Source organism: Sceloporus occidentalis, unplaced genomic scaffold (genome assembly GCF_023333645.1).
Source record: "Sceloporus occidentalis isolate IW3139 unplaced genomic scaffold, rSceOcc1.0.p SCAF_202, whole genome shotgun sequence".
In the NCBI taxonomy this organism is placed as follows: domain Eukaryota; kingdom Metazoa; phylum Chordata; class Lepidosauria; order Squamata; family Phrynosomatidae; genus Sceloporus; species Sceloporus occidentalis.
The window spans coordinates 861,490-884,763 of record NW_028317182.1 but is presented as its reverse complement, the minus strand read 5'-3'; the positions used below and the strand labels follow the sequence as shown (position 1 = coordinate 884,763).

The following is a 23,274-nucleotide window of genomic DNA, read 5'->3' as shown; positions in this document are numbered from 1 at the left end:
CCCCATCAACTCAAAAGTGGAGAGAGAAGAGGAAAGAAGGGAGCAGGGACTTGTCCTTGCTAGGAGTCTGAGGCAAAAGCAAACTGCTGTGCCCTTCCCCGCTTTTGTGACCTTCCTCATAAACATATTTGGCCATCTTGACCACCTTCTGGTGTTGTTTGTCCATGTGTGTCTTTCTTTTCCCATCTGTGAAATGTTGGGGGATATAGGGGAACATCTCTGGATCTAAACTGTGGCCCTCAAGCCCACAGCGTTCTCCAGAACTGTTTTTTAAATATGACATTTGCCATGAAATTTGGCAACAAATGGATAAATGCACTATAATTCTTTGGTGGCTAAATGTAGTATATGTTTTGGGATAGTCAGTATCTTAATCTATCCTCAGTATCCCAGCCATAGCCTAAATTATTTTGTTTTTATCTTATCTTTGGTTTATATATGATATATTGTGTATATCGAGCTAGAATAGACCCTTTCAATCAACTACTAAACGATTCTTCAACAGATAGGTAAATTCAGCTGATTCAGTGGGTCTACTCTGGTGAGGACCAGAGGCAGTTTTGCTTATGTGAAATTGCAATACTTGTGAAACTCAGCTTATTCCACACATGGTTGTAAATCCTATGGGATCAATAGGTCTTCTTGGGCTAAGACTAACAGTATGATTCAGGCCCTTATCATGGTAATGAAAATCATTTGATGGTTCAGACTGAATAATAGTGAATCAAATATGATTGGGTGGGTTATACTTATAAGATGTAGTGATTGTGTGCAGAGGGATTTTGCAGCACCCTTTAGACCAACTGTGTGAAAGATATTGCAGCATTGAACCTGGTCTGTGCCCCTTCCTCTGGCAACAGCCCCTGACCCTCTCCTCTCACCCCCTCAGAGCTCAGCCCCAGTGGTCAGTGGAACGGAAACGGGTCTTCCCAGCCACAACACATTGCTATGGGCTACATTCCTCTGGCCATGCAAGCAACTGCACAAGACCATTCCTGAGAAGAACAAGAAGGGATAGGAAATGTCCAAGACCCAGGTAGCCCCCTGTCCTTTTGGACTCTCACTCTGTGGGGCTCTTGCTACTGAGATGGCCTCAGGGAAGGCAGAGCACCTGACTTCTAACCTCTGGTGATGGTGGGGCTGGGGTGTCTTTTCCAGGCATTCCTCACCCTCCTCAAGGGCTGCCCCACCTTCGACCAGAGCCAGTAATGCAGCCACCATGGTTCTCCAGCTCTGGCAGTGTTTGTCCTTCAGCCCTCCCTGTTAGCTCACCATTTCCTCCAAAAGAGGCCATACTTGAAGGCCACAGACCCGGTCAGTCCCTTGGAGGGGAGAGAGAGCTGGGGGGCTCTGGAAGAAAATGGAGTGGGGTGAACCCAGGAGGAAATGGATGGGAAACAGGATGATGTGAAAAGACCTTCCTATTGACACCCAGAGAATGTCAGAAACTCAGAGCTTTGCTTCCCAGATTTTATCCTACACAAACACACACACAATTGACATATCCAGCGGGAGCCATGTTGGCCATATAGCAGTAGCATCCCAAATCCACAAAACTAGGATATCGGATATGTTATATGGATGTGAATATACCACATTTTAGGCTTCACGGGAGAATGATAAAGAGAAGGCCAATGGATGGGACCTGTACTATTGGAGGTTGCTACCTCCAACAAAGGTTTTAAAATATCTTTTAAATTGGGACAGCATTGGCATGTTTTACCTTATCAACACCTACAAGTTTTCCTGTGTAAAAGCATGGAGCCTGCCTGAGAAATTCAGTTTTCTCTTCCAAACAGAGGGGCTTGTAGCCTCACAAAGGATTCGAGACAAACTGGATTTCAAAGGCAGTAGCTTTTTGCTTGCTAACATTATTTAAAGTTTGTTTCCTGGGATAAATTCTGAAGTAATGAAATAATATTTGGGATGCACCATGTGCTTTCCTTCCCTTTTATTAGTCACTCTCTGGATCAGGGCTATTTTCTATTGCAGGTGACTTTTGCGGATGTGGCGATATATTTCACCGAGGATGAATGGAAACTCTTGACAAAGAAGCAGAGACTTCTGTACAGCGATGTTATGATGGCGAATTATGAGAATGTGGCCTCTGTGGGTAAGGAACTTGACTCCACTGCCCTTCCTGTGAAGACTGAGGGTCCTTTCATACTACATTGTTATGGTGTTATGTTTCTACTTTAGAATTATGGAATCATAGAGTTGGAATAGGCAACAAGGGCCATCCAGTTAAACCCCTGGCCATGCAGGAATACACATTCAAAGCACCCCCAACAGATAGTCATCCAGCCTTTGTTTAAAGATCTCCAAAGAAGGAACGCTTTAGAAATAAATCTTAATAATAATAACAATGGCTCAGTACAGATTAGAAGAAAGGGGTGGCCACAGGCTGTCCCTTTCTCCTCCGGATCATTGCCGCAGCAACCTCATGGCTGCAAGAACGATCTGCAGCCAAAAGGAGCTCAGAAATGGAACTCCTTCCTGTGATGCCACCAAGGCGCCATTTGCACCTTGGAGCGTCACGGTGATATGTCTTATGCGCCGTGCTGTTTGGACGCGTCACACAAGACACGTCATGGATGCATGCGCCGTATGGATGGCACTGCGTCAAGATTGTGCTGCCCATAAGTATTAGGCTTTGGGAGTGTGCAGTTACTGCATGCTCCCAAACCCTAAAATCACCGCCGGCATGCCACAAAGTGCCCATTTGTACCAGGCCAATAATAACAATAATGATACTCCACCACGTTCAGAGGAAGTATATTGCACTCTCGAACAGCCCTTACTGTCAGCAAGTTCCTCCTAATCTTTAGGTGGCATCTCTTTTCCTTTGGCTTGCATCCACTGTTCCTCTCCTTTTCTCTGGAATAGGAGAAAGCAAGCTTGATCCATCAAGGTGACATCTCTTCAAATATTTGAACAGGGCTATTATATCCACTCTTAACCTTCTCTTCTCCTGGATAAATATAGCCAGCTCCTAAGCCACTTCTCATAGGGCTTGATGGTTTTCAGTTCCTTCGCCTTTTTGGTTGCCCTCCTTTGGATACTCTCCAGATTCTCAACATCCTTTTTGAATTGTGGTGCCAAGAACTAGACACAGGGTTATTTCAAGTGAGGCCTGACCAAAGCAGAATAGAGTGGCACTATTACTTCTCTTGATCTAGACACTATACTTTTATTGATAAAGCCTAGGATCATATTGACCTTTTTAGCTGCCTCATGTTCAACTTGTGGTCTACTATGAGTCCTAAGCTACTTTCACACGTAGTTTAATTGTCATAACAATATCCTGTGTAATCTTGGAATTTGTAGTTTGGTGAGGCACTATTGCTCTCCACTTTCTAAGGATTCTAAATATCCCATTCTAAACTGCCAATTCTAGGATTCTGTGGGAAGGAACTATGGAGATAAATGCTTTTCACCCCCAAATGCTCCTCAGCACATCCCTCAGTAGGGCGGTTTACAGACTGCCCCTTTGGGGTGGCCTGTACCTGCCCCTTTCATCAACGGATCGGGGCCTCAGCTGCCACAGCGGCAGCCCTGAGGCCCCAATCCACCGCTTTTCCACGCCGTGGCCTGGAAAAAGTGTCCTTGGGGCTTCAAGCCCCAAAGACACCCCAACAGCGGCGTGGAAAGGAGAAAGGGGCCACTCTGCACCTTTCTCTTTTGTATCGCTGGCGCAGCTCTCTAAAGGCTGCACCAGCGACACAAATGAACGAAGGAGCTCCAAAATGGAGTTCCTTCCTGCGCCGTGGAAAGGGCGCCACAAGCGCCCTTTCATGACACCAGGACGTCACGTCCATGCCGCTCCGTTTGAATGCGGCACAGTCGTGACATCCTAATGGGCATCACCATCTGCATGTAGAATGGGCACCACCATTTTGTACGTACTGTGTGCGTACTAGGGTTGGGGGCGTCTGAAAAAGATGCCCCCGGGCAACCCTAGTACGTACACAGTACGTACTAGGGTGCCCTTCTGGAAAGGTCCTAAGTTTCCTGGCTTTTTTGGCCCTTCTTCCAGGCTTTTCAGGCTCAGGAGAGTCTTCTTGGGGAAAAGGCCTCCCTTGGCCCTACAATGGCTCAGAGAGAGCCCAATAGTGGCAAAATGGCCTCTGGTTCCCCAAAGGGATGCTGTGGGATACTGAGGAGAAAATAGTATTTCATTTCACCCCCAGACAATACAATGTTAGGTTGCTCCTGAGATCCCCTGTGGGCCAGTGTGACCCCCCCATCCCCAACATTAGGCCATCCCTGTCTTATAGATGCCTTAAGGCTGGCACTTGACCCTCACCAAAATTGGAGTCCAGGTCCCAGCCCCCTTGCTCTTGCTTTCCCAATGACTTATTTGTATATTGATTATCCTGCCTTTCTCAACAAATGGGACTCAGAATGTCCCTTTTGTGCATCACATGCTGTGGATGTGTGTCTGTGATAGAGAGATGGAGGGAATGGGAAAAACAGAAAGGCAGGAAAGAGATGCTGAAGGTGAAAGCTGAAGCAGTGCGGATAGGCAAGAGGGAAGGTTGGAGAGTGGAGGGAGAAAGGGAAGGGGATCAGGTCTCTGGGAGCCAGGAAAGGAAAGCAGGAGCAAAGCCAGGATTGCCTAGCTCTGTGTTGTTGTTGTTGTTGTTATTATTAACCTTTATTTATAAAGCGCTGTAAATTTACACAGTGCTGTACATACAATCTTTTTAAATGGACGGTTCCCTGCCCTCTGTCTTACAATCTAAAAAGACATGACACAGAAGGAGAAGGGAGTGGTGGTGGCTAAGGGGCCTGTCTACTAAGATAATACATATAAAATACATAGCAATACCGGAAATGATTCAATAAAACAGACAAGAAAAGAACATCAAATAGCAAGTGACAATTATGCAATGCCTGGGAACGCTTCTCTGAACAGGATGGTCTTCAGCTCCGTTTTGAAGCTGGTTAATGAAGTGATGGCTCTTGCTCGCGGGGGAAGAAGGTTCCAGGAGTGAGGGGCAGCGAGTGAGAAGGGGCGAATCCTAGATGGGGCAGAGGAAATCCTGGGCTGGGACAGCAGGCTTGACTACCAGAACGGAGGGCCCTAGTGGGAAGGTGAGGGGAAATAAGGTGAGGTATGTGGACAGGAAAGGACCTCTGGGAAGGGTCAAGAGAGGGGCCTTGGGGACTGGGAGGCAGCCACCAACCTGACAGGTTTTAAGAACTGAACTGGTGAGAACCGGTTCAGGCCCTGGTTTTCAGACATATTAAGGGCTTCCATTTAGCAATTATGAACAATGCTATGAAGAAAGGAAAGGCAACACAAAAATTCCTTTTTCTCTAATGTTTCTTTTTCCTACCTGAGCTTGCTTAGGGTCTTTTACCTGAAATGCTGGAGTTTGGGGAAGACACCTGCAAGTGCTATGCTTTTAGGGGAATTAGATACTTAGCTCAAAGGGGAGATATAGTTTGATTGGGGCAACAGTGACCTCAGGATCCAGCAAAGCTATAGCAGGTCTGCAATCACACAGAACTCCAAAGGCATTTGAAAGGCAAAATGAACACACATGCACACAGAGAATTAGGTAACAAAGGTGGGAGTGGTGAATAAATGTAAGCCTTTGCTAATGGTAATAAGTTGCCTGGATGGATCTCAATCCCAGTTGCTGAGAATCCGGAATGGGGAGAGAAGTCAGTAGCTCCCATGGCAAGTGGGGTTGGAGAGTGTATTGAGGTGCTTAGCCATGTAAACCGACAGAGGACCCTATCGCATGGGATAAAAAAAGCCAGCTTAACTTTTCTGAATTGAATTCTGATTCGGGCTGCATCCGAGTCCTATCATATGTGAATCTCCGCTGAATCCACCAGCCAAATCCATCCTGGATTCAGCCCGAATCCCCACAGCACTTCAGCGGCCATTTTTTTAGTGTTGGAAGCTTCCACTTAAAAAAGAGGGGGATGGCTGAGCATGCCTCGGACCCAGGCTACATCTGGGATGGATTTGGCCAATAGATTCAGCAGTGATTTACATAAGATTGGACCCGGACATAGCCCGAATTAAAATTCTCTTTGGGAAAGGTAACCTGGCTTTCTTACCCCATGCAACTGCCTGCAACTGGACTGAGGCTGAAGAACAGCCACTAGGAGCAGATATTTATGCTGTAATTGTTGCTTAGTGGCAGAAACTGAGGGTATGAAAAGGTTTAAATTGCTTTAGAATGTTTCCTGGGTGAGGAAAGAATGGTCTGAAACCAAACTTAATGCAAAGAGGGCTTGGTTTAACCTCTCCCCATTTACTGTGACTTCCTTCACTCTGTCCATCACTTCTTCTCTTAAATTAATGAGGAGAATTAAATTAAATTAAATTAAATTAAAATTATATTCTGGCCTCAAAAAGAAGAGCCCTCCCTCCGCCCCAACTGTCATCACCAGACCTAGGAGGGAGTGAAAAAGACAGGCCCAATTTCCATCAGGCCTAACTGTGAATTTTACTGTAACTCACGTCGCTCTGTTTTATTTTACTGTATTGTATTTATTTTTGTATTTTATTTTATTCTCTTTATTTTTATTGTTGTAACCCACCAGGATTCCTTGTGATTGGGCAGGCTATAAATAAATCATCAGCATCATTATTATTATTGGTGCAAGTACCTCAGACAAAAGGGATTAGCATACTGATTCTCAGAGCCTTTTTCTGACTATTTCCTTCCCGTCCCATTCCTTAGCCATAATCCCTTCAACCTCTACAGACATAAATGGATCATGCAGCTAAATCCATTCATTTTCTCAAGGCAGGTTCTCCTACAATCTCTTCTTTGCTACCTCCTATGAGTAGGGATCCATACCTGCAAAAATGCTAAATTCAGGGCACCCACTCCAACTTTATTAATTTTCTATCAAATAGAGAAGGGTTAACAGGTGGCTAAATCTTGGGGTAACACATTCCTCTCTTGATTCAGAGAGTCAGTCTTGTCTGTCATTGTTCTTTTTTTTTTTTTCAGAAGAACATGTCAGTCTTGAGAGAGTCCATACATGTGAGAAGCCACATAAATGCCAGCATTGTGGGAAATGTTTTTCTTCAAAGTCAGACCTTGTGAGACATCAGAGAGTCCACACAGGAGAGAAGCCATACAAATGCCAGCGTTGTGGGAAAGGTTTTTCTTCGAAATCACACCTAGTGAGACATCAGAGAGTCCACACAGGAGAGAAGCCATACAAATGCCAGAATTGTGGGAAATGTTTTTCTTCGAAATCACACCTAGTGAAACATCAGAGAGTCCACACAGGAGAGAAGCCATACAAATGCCAGCGTTGTGGGAAAGGTTTTTCTCAGACATCAAGCCTCCTGATTCATCTGAGAATCCACACAGGAGAGAAGCCACACAAATGCCAGCATTGTGGGAAATGTTTTGCCTATAAGCCAGTCCTTGTCATGCATCGAAGAGTCCACACAGGAGAGAAGCCATTCAAAGGCCAGCATTGTGGGAAAGGTTTCTCTCAGAAGTCAAACCTCCTGATACATCAGAGAGTCCACACAGGAGTGAAGCCATTCAAATGCCAGCATTGTAGGAAAGGTTTTTCTCAGAAGCCCAACCTAGTGACACATCAGAGAGTCCACACAGGAGAGAAGCCATTCAAATGCCAGCATTGTAGGAAAGGTTTTTCTCAGAAGCCCAACCTAGTGACACATCAGAGAGCCCACACAGGAGAGAAGCCATTCAAATGCCAGCATTGTAGGAAAGGTTTTTCTCAGAAGCCCAACCTAGTGACACATCAGAGAGGCCACACAGGAGAGAAGCCATACAAATGCCAGCATTGTGAGAAATGTTTTTCTTCAAGGTCACACCTAGTGAAACATCATAGAATCCACACAGGAGAGAAGCCATTCAAATGCCAGCATTGTGGGAAATATTTCTCTCAGAAGTCAAGCCTAGTGACACATCAGAGAGTCCACACAGGAGAGAAGCCATACAAATGCCAGCATTGTGGGAAATGTTTCTCTTCGAAGTCAAACTTAGTGATACATCAGAGAGTCCATGCAGGAGAGAAAGCACATAAATGCCAGCAGTGAACTAACACTGTTTTTGTTAAGAAGTATTACAAGAAAAATATTTTCAATGCATTGGTGATAAGAGAAAGCCCTTGTGATTTTGTTTTTAAGGGTTGTCTGTTCATAAAGTTATTGATTTTTGTATGTTGTTGTGTTGTGTTGGGTTGTTGTTGTAGTTGTTTTTATTTTTTTTATAGAATTTTAGAATAAGAATGAACCACAAGACCCATGTAGTCCAACAACCGACACACAGGATGACAAAGCATGGATTTATAGGATTCTGGCTTTGTAAGGCACCACAAGTGCCATCGAGTCCAAGCCCCTGCCATACAGGAAGACGTAGCATGGTGGGTAGGTGTGTTATGTGTGAATATGACAGAATTAGAAGATGAAGTATGAGATGAAGGATCTGGCACAGAGAAGCAAGAAAAGTTCAAACTGAATGTGCAAAAGATAAAGACACCATAATGCAAGGACATGAAACTGAATGTACTAAAAGAAGAATGGACTGTGTATAACACAACTTGATGTAAAGAGCACCAGAACAAGAACGGAATGGGAACAAGAAGTCACTCATCAGGAAAAATGATGCACATATTAAAAAGCATAAAGGAATCTTCAAAACCATGGTGATAGTGTGCCAAAATCAGCTGGAACTGGCACCCATCGCTCTTTCAGAAAACTGACCGACCTCTGGGAAGATTTGTGTGCATGAGCATTGTATGAATGTGTGCATGATTTGAGGCCTCTTGACATGTAATATATTAGAATGAATGTCCCTAATGTTAGAATAAATGTTACATACAAAGTGTTTGAACCCAGATCTGGTCTCTTATGTGTCTGATTAAAAGTTTTATAGTCCAATTCTGTATTTACTCACCACTCTGGATGTAAAGAAGAACACCTAGATTGGTGACAGGTGTGTGATCTCTCATTTCACCTTATGGAGCTTCTGCACTGATCCCTGAAAGCGGAAAGAGAACTAACCAAGCAGTGAGGCCACACTTCCTTTGTTAACCCATTACGATTCCACTATAAGAGGCAGGCTTTGGAGTTCTTATCCACTGCCAGCCGTAAGGTTTGGTTTAAAATATGGGGGCTGGGTCATCTCCTGCAGCCTCTGGTTCCGTTGGAGGCAGGGGCTCTTCTCCAGCATCACCTGGAACAACGGACCAGAACAATGGACAACAACAGATGGATGTGGCATGTGTATTTGTGCATATACATCTGTATGTATACATCTGTATATATATGTATGTATGTGGAGGCATCTCTGACTAAGTGCATTCAGACTTATACTTTTAAGAGCTTACACACACACAGACATGAAATGTTTAAAGTCTATAGATCTTGCATACAATACCCATAGATACATCTATACATACCCATAGATACCTGTGTACGCACATGTATATATATATATATATATATATAGAGAGAGAGAGAGAGAGAGAGATGCAAACACATGTACACATATATGTTGGATCATATATATATGATTTATATATTTATATATACTCTTCTACTTGCATACAATTTAAACATAAGGAAATGCATAGAGGAATATGTAAGTACATATGAATGCGCATGTATACACCCCACAGGTTCTGGTCAACATCAGCATGTGTATATAATTATAATTGTATATATGTTTACTTCCGGTCATAACAGCATAACTGCCCTGCAATTGCTGTAATTGGAATTTATACTTTGCGATGTTTTTATGATATGTATTTTACACATGAATGCCTCCTGAGGACACTCTGAGGGACTGCCATTGGCTGGAGTCCGCACCCTCCCACCATCCCTGGCCCTGATTGGCTGGAATCCCAGTCCCTCCCACCATCCCTGGCCCTGATTAGCTGGAATCTCAGTCCATCCATCCATCCCTGGCCCTGATTGGCTGGAATCCCAGTCCCTCCCACAATCCTTGGCCCTGATTGGCTGGATTCCCTGTGCCTCCCACAGTCTCTGGCTCTGATTGGCTGGAATCCCAGTCCTTCCCACCATCCCTGGCCCTGATTGGCAAGAATCCCAGTCCTGCCCACAATCCTTGGCCCTGATTGGCTGGATTCCCTGTCCCTCCCACAGTCTCTGGCTCTGATTGGCTGGAATCCCAGTCCTTCCCACCATCCCTGGCCCTGATTGGCAAGAATCCCAGTCCCACCCACAATCCTTGGCCCTGATTGGCTGGATTCCCTGTCCCTCCCACAGTCTGTGGCTCCAGAACCTTCTCTGAGTCCTCAGTTGAACAGAGGCTTCTCTTTCTCTCCTGAGGCTCCAGAGTCAGAAGGAGGCCAGGCTCCTTGGGCCAAAAGGAAGGAAGTGTGTCCCTTTGTGTGTCTTTGTGTGTCTTTTCTGAAAGGGTTTCCTTATTACAAAGCTCTGCTCCTTCTGGGGATCATGGGTTTTAAAAGGGATCAGAAATGGGGAGGATAGTTTTAATACAAGTCTTATTCTTATTCTTCACAAGCATTGGGCTTTGGCTTCTAAGAGGAGGCTAGTCCCCCAAAAAAGGCCAAAAGTGGCTCCTTTGGGAGGTTTTAAGAGTCTCCCCAGTTTCCTTATTAAGAGATTTTCAGGGAAGAAGGAAGGAGGCAGACCAGAATAACTCATATTACCAAGAAGGAAACAAATAAACATACAAACAAACAAACAAACAACAACAAGAAGAATAAGGATTAGACAGAAAAACAAACTGCTTATATTTTAAAAAAGCAAAACCATTTTTAACAGGATAATAATTCGACTTTTACATCCGACCCAGGCTTTATCTGCAATATAGAAATAATCCAGTTCTAAAGTGTGTTAACTCTCCTGTTTCCATCCTGTGGAATCCTGGGATTTGTAGTTTGTTGTGGCATCAGAGCTCTCTGGCAGAGAAGGCTAAGGGTCAAAAGGTAAAATCCCAGGATTCCATAGGAATGAGCGGTTAAAATGGTGTCAAATTGCCTTATTTCTATAGTGCGGATGAAGCCTTCTTGGGAAAGGGGCTGATGCTAGGAAAAAGAGGAGGAATGAAGAGGGAAAGGAGGATGGACAGATGGAGGGCCACCTGCAGCTGGACTGGCCTCCCTGAGCGGTCAAGACCTGAGCTGGGTTGTGGACAATGGGCATGCTTAATATTAATATATTTCACTATTGATCGTAATTAAGGAGGGGATCAGGTTCCTCCTTTCAATAGCATCAGGGAAATGTTTAGGTGTTGTTAAGGTTTGGAAATCCTGTTTGGGGACTTTTTGTGTTCTCACAGCCATTGGGTGCCATCAGGAAAACCTTTCTGAGTTGTTTAGGGTCAGAGATCCTGTTTGGAGTCCCTTCCGACTTTGGGGCCCTTTCATCCTCCATTTTGGGTTCCCTGAAGGCCTCAAACTGCCAGGTGCTGAGGCAGAGGCAGCCATTTTGTGTTCTGGAAGAAACTTTGTGCTGCTTGTGACTGTGAGGGTCCACCGGTCCTTGCCTCCCCCTTTGGGAAAGGAGACCCCCTCAGCCCCCTGGACTCACTCCTGACACTCATTCCTAGAATGGCTGGGACTCAGAGGAGTTTCCTAGGCATTGTCACCTTCTGCCCTCCATGGCCATTGGCACTGACCTTTCCCCATTGCCTTCCCTCCCTCAGCCCTTGGACCTCCTCCTCCTTCGCACTCAGAGCAACCCTTCTCTACGGATGAGGAGACGGCCTCTGACCCAGGGAAGCTCCGGCCAGAAAGGACTGAAGGAGAGGCCTTTCTGGGGCTGCAGGAATCAGGGTCTTTGTACTGTAGGTAGGTCTTTATTCTTGGAGATGGAAGAGGACCTTTGTTTAAATGCTTCAGTCCAGGATTGTATGGAAGGGTTGCAGCTGAGAGAGTGAGACCTTGCTTTGGAGGAATAAAGCCCCAAATTCAGTCTGTGGCAGCATTGTCTTCCCAGAAGGTGGAAGTGAGATTTCCAGACCCCAGACACACAATGCACCAGTGAGTCCTTTGTGTGGCGACTGTGTGTACGTGTTGTTTACTAGGGCTTTGTGAGGTATTTGTTTCACTGGGTTTATATAATGAATTTACATAGGTCTTCACTTCCCCAAAATGAGCATAATCCAGGATGCAATCTTCACTCATAAACCTATACATTTATAGATTTTTGTTGTATAAATGCAACATATTCAGTAGTGTGCATCTTTTTAAAAAATATACAAGGAAAAGTGAAGAAATTGTGATTTTGACAATAGATCTGTTCAGAAACAATGCACACAAATGTACATACCTCAATTTCTGTGTGGCTTTAGCAAGCAGAGGAAGGAGGTACATACCTCATGCTCCTGCTATGACTGACACACACAAACACACAAATTTTGTAATTGTCAATTTGTAAACTGCTTTGATCTTTTTGGAAAGGCGGTATATAAATAAATGTATTATTATTATATTATGATATTACAAACACAGCAGTTAAGCTCAGAGATTTGTCTCATTTGTAAAAATGAAATGATTATTTTCACCAGTGTCTAAATGGGGAAGGGGGTGTGATGAGGGGAAGCCATTGATCAGATCATTGAAGAAATACAGGTCTTATTCAGCCCAGGGGCTGTAATTTCTCCACCTGGGATACAAATCATAGAATCATAGAGGGCGACTAAAATGGTGAAGGGTCTGGAAACCATGCCTTATGAGGAATGACTTAGAGAGGTGGAGATGTTCAGCCTAGAGAAGAGAAGGTTAAGAGGTGATATGATAGATCTGTTTAAATTTTTGAAGGGATGTCATATTGAGGAGGGAGCAAGCTTGTTTTCTGCTGCTCCAGAGAACAGGATCCAGAACAATGGATGCAAGCTACAGGAAAAGAGATTCCAACTCACCATTAGGAAGAACTTCCTGAGAGTAAGGGCTGTTCGACAGTGGAACAGACTCCTTCCTCGGAGTGCAGTCGAGTCTCTTTCGTTGGTCTTCAAGCAGAGGCTGGATGGACATTTGTCGGGGATGCTTTGATTGAGAGTTCCTGCATGGCAGAATGGGGTTAGACTGGATGGCCCTTGGGGTCTCGTCCGACTCTACGATTCTATGATTCTATGAATCTATGTGGCTAGAACAGGACATTCCCAAGCCAACATGGCCAGGCAATAGTGTGGAAAATAGGCAATCTCTACATGGGCAAAGACACTCTCTGAATTGTGACTTCTCTGCATGCAGAAGGCTGCCATGGGAATTGGGGAGGAGGGCTGGATCCCATGGAAGGGTGGCAACCAGAGAAGAGAGAGCTCCTTTCCTGCCCTGCCTGACCGGGGGCCTCTCTGGGGGATGGACGGCAACTGGTTTGGCCACTGGGAGAATGAGGGGCCACCAGGCCAGACATGCCTGACCCAGCAGAACCTTCTATGCTCCAGTGTTGCTCCAGGTGGAATCAGGCTGCAACTGGCCATTCAATGACCCAGGTATTACCATAGAGTTGTGGAAGCCATCCCGCATGACCATTCCATGCCTGGTGGGAGTGTTGGGTGCAAGGTATTGGAGATGCATTCAGCTGTGTTTCTATAGCCAGAAGCAAAACGAAGACATTTTCCTCTGAGGGCCACTGGGGACCTCTGCAGGTTTCAGCAGGTGATGCCCTCATTTCACATCTAGCTATGGGGACATAACCAGGGCCTTTTCCAATTTCCCATCCCCTGATCCCCAGCTAATCTAACAAGGTATGGAGTAACTGTTGTGTAGGGGAGCTGCTGTGAGTCTATGCTAGGTCCAAGGGGCTTTGTTTGGTGCAGAGGGAGGAAGTGATGCCCACCTGTCAATTGGGCCAAAGGAGGCATATGTCACCTGCGTATATCACCAGCAGGATGCCGATCTTTGTGACTTTGAGTGCTGCAGGGTTTCTTTCTAAACCAAGCCTAACCTTGATCTCTTTTCTCAGGAACTTCATCTTGGCCCCCTTGTACACTGCTTTGCAGTATCTTTTGCTGGAAGTGACCAAAGTGCAGGCCCACCAGGAACCCCCTGCCTACCTGATGGCTGACATAGAGGTCAAGCAGAGGGAGTTGAGCTCCAAGAAGAAGAGGCTGCCGAGGTGCAACAACTCTTTCGTAAATTGCCATCCTGATTATTAGTTTCATCTGGGTCACTGCTGGGCCAGCTCATGAAAGCAAGCGGAGAACAACTGTCCCAGTTTGGCAGAGGGAGTCCTGCTTAATCCTCTGTCACCTCATTTTTTCAGGGGCTTTGAAAATGACCCATTTCTCTCTCTTCCTCCCACTTTCCCTCTTCTCTTCAGTTCACTTCAGTTACTGCAAAATGTGTTCCAAGTTCAAAAGACATGTGCAGCGCATCAACTCAAAAGAGGGTGAGGGGAAGAGAGAAAGGGGCAGGGTCTTGCCCTTGCCAGGAGTCGGAAGCAAAGGCAAACTGCTGTGCCCTTCCTCGCTTGTGCGATCTTCATCGTTAACAACTTTGGCTATCTTGACCCCCTTCTGGTGTTGCTTGTCCACATGTGTCTTGCTTTCCCCATCTGTGAAATGCTGAGGGATATGGAAGAATTTCTCTGAAAATAAATTGGGGATGGGCCCAGTGGCCCTCAAGCCCAGAGTACTCCCCAGAACTCTTTTTGAAATTAGGAGAGATATGGCTAAATTCACTATAATTCCTTGGTGATTAAATGTACTTTACGTGTTGGGGTAATCAGTATCCCAGTCAATCAATAATATCTCAGAAATGGTCTAAATTATATTGTTTATTATATTGTGTATTATATTGTATATTATATTGAAAGGATTCAAGACAAACTGGATCTCAAAGGCTGTAGCTTTTTGCTTTCTTGCAGAATTTAAAGTTTATTTCCTGGACTGATTTCTGAAGTGTTGAAATAATATTTGCAATGCACCATGTGCTTTCCTCCCCTTTTGTTTAGTCACTCTCTGGATGAGGACTATTTTCTATTTCAGGTGACCTTTGCAGATGTGGCAGTATATTTCTCTGAGGATGAATGGAAACTGTTGACAAAGAAGCAGAAACTTACATACAGTTCTGTGATGATGGAGAATTATGAGAATGTGGCCTTTGTGGGTAAGGAACCTGAATCCATTGCCCTTCCTGTGAAGACTGAGGGCCCTTTCTTCATTCACTGTCAGAGCACTTTGTTTCCACTTTAAAATTATAGAATCAAATCAACTTCCTGACAGTAAGGGCTGTTTGATAGTGGAACACAATCCTTCCTCGGAGTGTAGAGGACTCTCCCTTCTTGGAGGTCTTTAAACAGAGACTGGATCACCATCTTTCGGGGATGCTTTGATTGAGAGTTCCTGAATGGCAAGGGGTTGGACTGAATGACCCTTGTGGCCTCTTCCAACTCTACGATTCTATGATTCTATGATCAGTTATGAGTAATATCTATGAAGGGAAGAAAGGGGGACACAAAACCTGCTTTTTCTCTAATGTTTCTTTTCCATCCTGAGCTTCTTAGCTCCATGGTTGATTCCAGAGGCCCTTTGTTACCCAAAATGCTGGAGTCTGGGGAGGACACCCGCAAGCGCTATGCTTTTAGGGGAATTTGGTACATAGCTCAATAGATCGAGATAGTTTTACTGGGGCAACAGTGACCTCTGGATCCCGCCCAGCTCTAGCAGGTCCTGAATCAAACAGTACGTCAGAGGCATTTGAAATAGGTTTTTGTGTTTTATTTAGGGGATACACAAAGAAGTATTAAAGCTCTATGTTCTTTCTATTATAATAAGGGAGGCCAATACATTCCAGCAGCTCTCCAAGTCTTTGTTATTAATATCTTAGCACAACTATTATACGGTTCTGAGATTTGTACTTTCAGTAGCTTTACAACCTTCGAGGCAGTTCAAGCAAAAATTTTAAGAACAATTTTACGTGCCCCAAATTGTGTTTCGAATCCCATTCTCCGTCTAGAAACAGGGATGCTATCTGTTGAGGTGCGTGTATGGATATGCAAATTAAATTTATTGTTCAAAATGTTTTTTGTTCCGATCGGTTTAGTGCCATTAATTCTAACAGACTCCTTTTTGTCCCCTGGAAGGAGACGCTGACCTTGAAACTATTATCTCTTGGACTCTCACTATCTGAAATAACTCTACTAGGCTATGATAAAGCAAAATCTGTGATTTCTCAACGCATCAAGGATATTGATTTCCAGACTCATATAAGCCAACTAACTTTACACCCTGTTAGGGAATCCAGTAGACCTGGCAAATATGCGAAATATTTTGAGAATTTGAATGTCCAGAAATTCAGAAGAGCTTTCATGTCAGCAAGGTTTAACATCTTACCATCAGCAGTCCTGGAGGGCAGATTTAAAAAGATCCCTTACGAACACAGATACTGTCCTTGTGGCTCGGAGGAAATCGAAAATATTAATCATGTTCTCTTTGGCTGTTCTTTGTATACAGAAATACGTGCTTTATATATAACACCAATTGTGTTGCAGTTTCCAGGCAGACAAGAGCAATTTTATACCAATTTTCTACTTGCAGATCAGAAGGAAGTTATAACGCAAGCAGTTCTTTTGCAGTTGCTATTACAAATCGTTAACAGCTTGTTAAACAGATGTAATATGTTATAATCTCAAAATCTGTATAGATGGCTTGATTTAACGGTAAAATTTGTAAAGGAGGAGGTATGGCCGTATTTTACCATACCATCAAACTAACCTAGTTGGGGACTAAAGTCTAATGAAGTTACCCCAATCAGTTGCATCTGATTAATGGCACTTTGTTGTTTAGCTCTTGGTTGGACAGGGGATATGACTGTGGTTTTGAACTAATATGTCTTGAATGTGGTACTCTATTACACAATATGATAGAGCTGTTTGTGAGGTGATGGCAGCCTACTCAATGTCTGTTTACCTGATCGTGCAGCCCTATCCTTACTTTTTATCCTTACTTTTTAGCCTTACTGTTTATAAACTATCATTTGGTTATACTCTCCAATCTGCCTGTACATGAACCTATGTTGTGTTTTAAATTGGAATTTTGTAATTGTGCTGGCCAAATGGCTGTAATAAAGTTATATTATTTATTTAGGGGGAAAGCAAAATACACAGACACACATACTATATATATATAAGTGTTCATGCGCACACACAAGATCTAGGTAGCAAAGGTGGGAGTAGTGAATAGATGTAAGGCTTTGTTAAAGGTATTTATTACCTATCCAGAGCTTTATTCCAATTGTTGGAATGGGGAGAGGTCAGTAGTTCCTGCGACAATTGGGGTTGGTGAGTGCATTGAGGTGCTTAGCCAAGAAAACAGAGTGTCTGTCTCTAACTGGAGTGACACTGAAGCACAGCAAGTTGGGCCTGATATTTATACTGAAATTGGTGCTTAGGGCAGAAACTGAGGGTTCGGAAAGGTTTATAGCTCTTTAGAATATTTCCTGTGAGGGGAAAGCGTGGCATGAACACGAATTGAATGCAGTGTGTGTTTGATGCAAATACCTCAGACAAAGACCACACTGCCTCTCAGGTCCTTGTTGGCTCTGAATTTCGATTGCGTTCACAATCCAATGTACACTACAATCTGAGGGTGACGCTCCCAGATGCAGCTCAACAATAACATGGCAGAGTATGGAAGCAAATATCTAGATATAGGTATTGGCACTGCACAGACCACTGTCCACACTTAAAAATAAGTCACACAGTAGATTTCATTCAAGTCCTTGGAGGTTCTTTATCTTGAGTTACAAAATAATACAAATGAATAAATGAATAATTTATTACGGCACATGGCCAGCTTAAAAAAAAAGAAGAAGTAAAAACAAGTATTACAAAGAATCACAATAAGTAAACTGCATCCTAGCAATAAGGGTAAAATCAGTTCATAAAAAGAAATCCTAAACCTTGCAAGTAAAAATTGTCCCAAATAACTTTAAGAAATATAGACTTAAAACAGTAGACTGACTCTATGTCATAATTATTTCAAGATACAATCATAGAATAATAGAGTTGAAAGAGACCGCAAGAGTCTAACCCCCTGCCATGCAGGAAATCCAAATCAAAGCATGCCCAGCAGATGGCCATCCAGCCTCTGCTTGAAGACCTCCAAGGAGGGAGACTCCACTACACTCCAGGGGAGTTTGTTCCACTGTCGAACAGCCCTTACTCTCAGGACGTTCTTCCTAATGGTGAGTTGGAATCTCTTTTCCTGTAGCTTGCATCCATTGTTCCGGGTCCCTGTCTCTGGAGCAGCAGAAAACAAGCTTGCTCCCTCCTCAACATGACATCCCTTCAAATATTTAAACAGGGCTATCATATCACCACTTAACCTTCGCTTCTCTAGGCTAAACATCCCCAGCTCCCTAAGTCATTCCTCGTAGGGCATGGCTTCCAGAACCTTCACCATTTTAGTCGCTCTCCTTTGGACATGCTCTAGTTTCTCCACATCCTTTTTAAACTGTGGTGCCCAGAACTGGACAGAATAGTCCAGGTCGGTCCTGACCGAAGCAGAATAGAGTGTCACTATTACTTCCCTTGATCTAGACACTATACTTTTATTGATGCAGCCTAAAATTGCATTGGCCTTTTTAGCTGCTGCGTCGCACTGTTGACTCATTTTCAACTTGTGGTCTATTTGGATTCCTAGATCTCTTTCACTCATAATTTCATTCAGCCAGGTGTCCCCCATCCTATATCTGTGCATTTCATTTTTCTGCCCTAAGTGCAATACCTTACATTTCTCCATGTTGATTTTCATTTTATTAGCTTTGGCCCAGCTTTCTAGTCTATTCAGGTCATCTTGAATTTTCATCTTGTCCTCTGAAGTATTAGCTACTCCTCCTAATTTGGTGTCATCTGCAAATTTGATAAGTATGCTCCCAATTTTGTCATCCAAGTCCTTGATAAAGATGTTGAATAGCGCTGGGCCCTGGACAGAACCCCACTGGACACCCCACTAGTCACTTCTCTCCAGGATGAAAAGGAGCCATTGTTGAGCACCCTTTGGGTTCGGCCGGTCAACCAATTACAAATCCATGTAACAGTTGCTTTGTCTAGCCCACATTTTACAAGCTTGTTTGCAAGAATGTCATGGGGAACTTTGTTAAAGGCCTTACTGAAATCAAGATATACTATATCCACAGCATTCCCTTCATCTAACAAGCTGGTAATTTTATCAAAAAAAGAGATCAGGTTTGTCTGGCATGACTTCTTTCTCTGAAACCTGTGTTGACTTTTTGTGATTATGGCATTGCTTTCTAGATGTTCACAGACTCTCTGTTTAATGATCTGCTCTAGAATCTTTCCTGGTATTGATGTCAGACTAACTGGACGATATTTCATGGTTGTTTCTGCATCAGTTTCAAAAAATTTCTGTGACAAATAATCACAGCTGCACAATATCTGGCAACTTCAACAGTTACCTGCTCCTAATAATGCAAATATTTGCAAGCTCTCCTCTCCAACTTACATCAACTTCACCATCTCTTGTTCACACACCAATCCAATCCACACCGATTCGCATGTGAGCTGTATACTGTATTGGCTGTGAGTCATCTGGAGCCAAACAGCATGAAGTGACCTCTGCAGTTGGTTTGCATCATGCCTTGGGCTCCGACTCTGTACTTTATGGCAGTCTCACAGGATATGATGCCACCTGTCAATCAAAGTATTTTTGCACATTTTTAATGGAACATTTTTTCACCAGTCCTCTGACTATCTGCTTCCACTGATTCCCTCAAGGCAGTCCCCATCCAGTCTCTTCTTTGTTAGCTGCTATGAGTAAGGATACAATCGTTCCATGGATTTAGGGTATCTGCAACAGGATCATGCTCGGGTCACTCACACCAACTTTATTAATTTACTGTCAAATAGGGAAGGGTAAATGGGGGCTAAATCTGGGGGTAACACCCTCCTCTCTTAACTCTGATTTTCACTTATCTGTCATTGTCCTTCTTTACAGAAAAACTTGTGAGTCAAGATAGAGTCCAAAGAGGAGAGAAGTCACATAAATGCCAGCATTGTGGGAAATGTTTTTCTACGAAGTCACACTTAGTGAGACATCAGAGAGTCCACACAGGAGAGAAGCCATACAAATGCCAGCATTGTGAGAAATGTTTTTCTCAGATGTCACACCTTTTAGAACATCGCAGGATCCACACAGGAGAGAAGCCATACAAATGCCAGCATTGTGGGAAAAGTTTTTCTACGAAGTCACACTTAGTGACACATCTGAGAGTTCACATAGGAGAGAAGCCATTCAAATGCCAGCATTGTGGGAAAAGTTTTTCTACGAAGTCACACTTAGTGACACATCTGAGAGTTCACATAGGAGAGAAGCCATATAAATGCCAGCATTGTGGGAAATGTTTTTCTTGGAAGTCATACCTAGTGATACACCAGAGAGTCCACACAGGAGAGAAGCCATTCAAATGTCAGCATTGTAGGAAAGGTTTTTCTCAGATGTCACACCTTTTAGAACATCGCAGGATACACACAGGAGAGAAGCCATACAAATGCCAGCATTGTGGGAAAGGTTTTTCTCGGAAGTCAGTCCTAATGACACATCAGAGATTCCACACAGGAGAGAAGCCATATAAATGCCACCATTGTAGGAAATGTTTTTCTTCGAAGTCAGTCCAAGTGAGGCATCAGAGAGTCCACACATCAGAGAAGCCATATAAATGCCAGCATTGTAGGAAATGTTTTTCTTCGAAGTCAGTCCAAGTGAGGCATCAGAGAGTCTACACAGGAGAGAAGCCATACAAATGCCAGCATTGTGGGAAATGTTTTTCTTCGAAGTCAAACCTAGTGACACATCAGAGAGTCCACACCGGAGAGAAGCCATACAAATGCCAGCATTGTGAGAAATGTTTTTCTTGGAAGCCTGACCTAGTGAAACATCAGAGAGTCCACCCAGGAGAGAAGCCATACAAATGCCAGCATTGTGAGAAATGTTTTTCTTGGAAGCCTGACCTAGTGAAACATCAGAGAGTCCACACAGGAGAGAAGCCATACAAATGCCAGCATTGTGGGAAAGGTTTTTCTATGAAGTCATACCTAGTGACACATCAGAGAGTTCACACACGAGAGAAGCCATTCAAATGTCAGCATTGTAGGAAAGGTTTTTCTCAGATGTCACACCTTTTAGAACATCGCAGGATTCACACAGGAGAGAAGCCATTCCAATGCCAGCATTGTGGGAAAGGTTTTGCTTCGAAGTCAGACCTAGTGACACATCAGAGAGTCCACACAGGAGACAAGCCATACAAATGCCAGCATTGTGGGAAAGGTTTTGCTTCGAAGTCACACCTAGTGACACATCAGAGAGTCCACACAGGAGACAAGCCAAAAAAAATCCCAGTAGTGAACTAATATTATTTTTGTAAAGAAGGAATACAGAAAATATATTTTCAGAAAAAAAGGTTCTTTTCTTGATTTTTCAATTCAAATCAACTATCAAAACATATATAAATTAGGATGAATTAATCTCCTCTTAAAGAGTAGAAACAAGAACCAAGTAAAAATGGAGATTGGGTTTTTGTTTATCTAGCTCTATTTTTCTTTGCTGAAAGATTAAAACAGGAAACTAGAAGAAATGAAAATTTAAGAGGTTTAGAGACCATCTAGGAAGTATACATAGTTTAGAGATACAGAAACTTACTTGGCTTTTTTCATATATATATATATATATATATATATATACTTTGTATATTGTGTAAATATGTTTCAGTGTGTACTAATGTTTTGTTTTGTATGTCTTTTTAATGAATGTTCAATAATTTTTAAAAGAAAATATATTTTCAATGCAGCCGTGAAAAGGCCCTCATGATTTTGTTTGTAAGGTTTGTCTGTCCATATGTCTGTTTATGTTTTAAAGTTATATTTTGTTAAGTTTATGTTTTAATTGCTATTAGTATAGATTATTGCTTTGGGTTATAAACTTGGCTAAGGATTATGTGTTGTGGTATAGGTTAGCTAGATGGGGAGCTGGGATTTGTTGCAGCTGTCTAGAATAGTTATGGGAATGATAGCTTTTGCAATGTTTGGGATGTTTGCTGAAGAAAGTTGGAGGCCAGCATTAAGAGAAAGGGCTAGTTTCTGGGAATGGCAAAGGGGTCTTGTTTCCTGTGGGGCAGAGACTGTGGGAATTGGAGGTGGGGGCTAGTTTTCGAAGAGGGTGGAGTTTTAGGTTTGGGGGTTGTAATGTATTCATTGGATTGGGGAGGGCAGTACTGGCTTAAACACTGAATTCCTGACTATGAACTTTATTGACACACTGGACTCATTGATGCACAGAAGTTCTGCATTTGCACAAAATTGACCCTTTCTTCTCTCCTCAGGCCTCAGCTCCATTCCCAGCCATAAGAACAGAGGCAATCGCATACATATTTATAGACAGACAGACAGACAGACATCAGAGCAATATGTACAAAGCAGAGCCTTCCCAGCCTTTCCCTCCTGAGTCCAGCTCCGCAGCTTGGGTTCCATTCTGGAACCAACAAAAAACAAACAGCTTCATTTATATACCGCTTCATACTGAACTAACAGTGTCTAAGCGGTTTCCAATTATAAGCTAATTGCCCCCCCCCCCCAAAAAAAATCTGGGTACTCATTTTAGCGACCTCAGAAGGATGCAAGCCTGAGTCAAGCTTGAACCCTTTCACAGGTATTGGACTCACAACCTTATGGTTTTGCAGTACAGGGTTTTAAACACTGCGCCACCAGGGCTCCTTCCTTTCTTCCAAAGGCCGACAGTGGAGTAAGCGGCAGCAGCAGCATGGTCCTTGCGGTCCCTGCACATGGTCAGGAGGGGCCTTTGGTGGCAAATGTGTATGCACAGTCTCAGCCCCTGAACCTGCCGCCCTCACAGCCTGCTCTGAAGGAGGGAAGTGGGGAGAGCCATCGTTCGTTCGAAGATTTGGCTGCAGGGTCTTCTGGAGGGGGGGAGTTGGGGGGGTTGTAAGAAGGAAGGAAACCCTGATCTCCTCCCCCAAAGAAAGGCAGGGGCTCTGCCAGTCCTCCTCTTCCTCCTCTCCCTTCCCTGCCCCCTCTTCAAGGGATTCCTTGAGGCCCAGGTACTTGGGGGATTATTATGAGAAAAGAGGGCAGGAGGGATCTTTGCAGAGAGGCATGGCCTTGGGGCCCAGGTACTTCAAAGCATTGGAAACAACATTATTTGGGAGGGGTGGAGTTTTCTCTGGGGGGGGGGAATGGGGATCTGTCTGGAGGGAGAGAAGACCCAAATCTAGGCCAAAGCCAAGAGGAGGGAGATGGAGGGACCCCAAAGCCCCTTCTGGGGATACTGACACCCCCCGGCAACCTGG

At 43.8% G+C, this 23,274-nt stretch overlaps 1 protein-coding gene across 1 annotated transcript; it reads left to right on the top strand.

Annotated features, from left to right (window-relative positions):
- Positions 1 to 1,324: 1,324 nt before the first annotated feature.
- LOC149278074 (uncharacterized) lies at positions 1,325 to 9,029 on the top strand. The gene is made up of 3 exons (XM_089502432.1): positions 1,325 to 2,113; positions 6,984 to 7,463; positions 9,004 to 9,029. Exons 1-3 carry the CDS (start codon positions 1,927 to 1,929, stop codon positions 9,027 to 9,029), a joined length of 693 nt encoding a protein of 230 aa, XP_089358558.1. The 5' UTR covers positions 1,325 to 1,926.
- Positions 9,030 to 23,274: the final 14,245 nt, after the last annotated feature.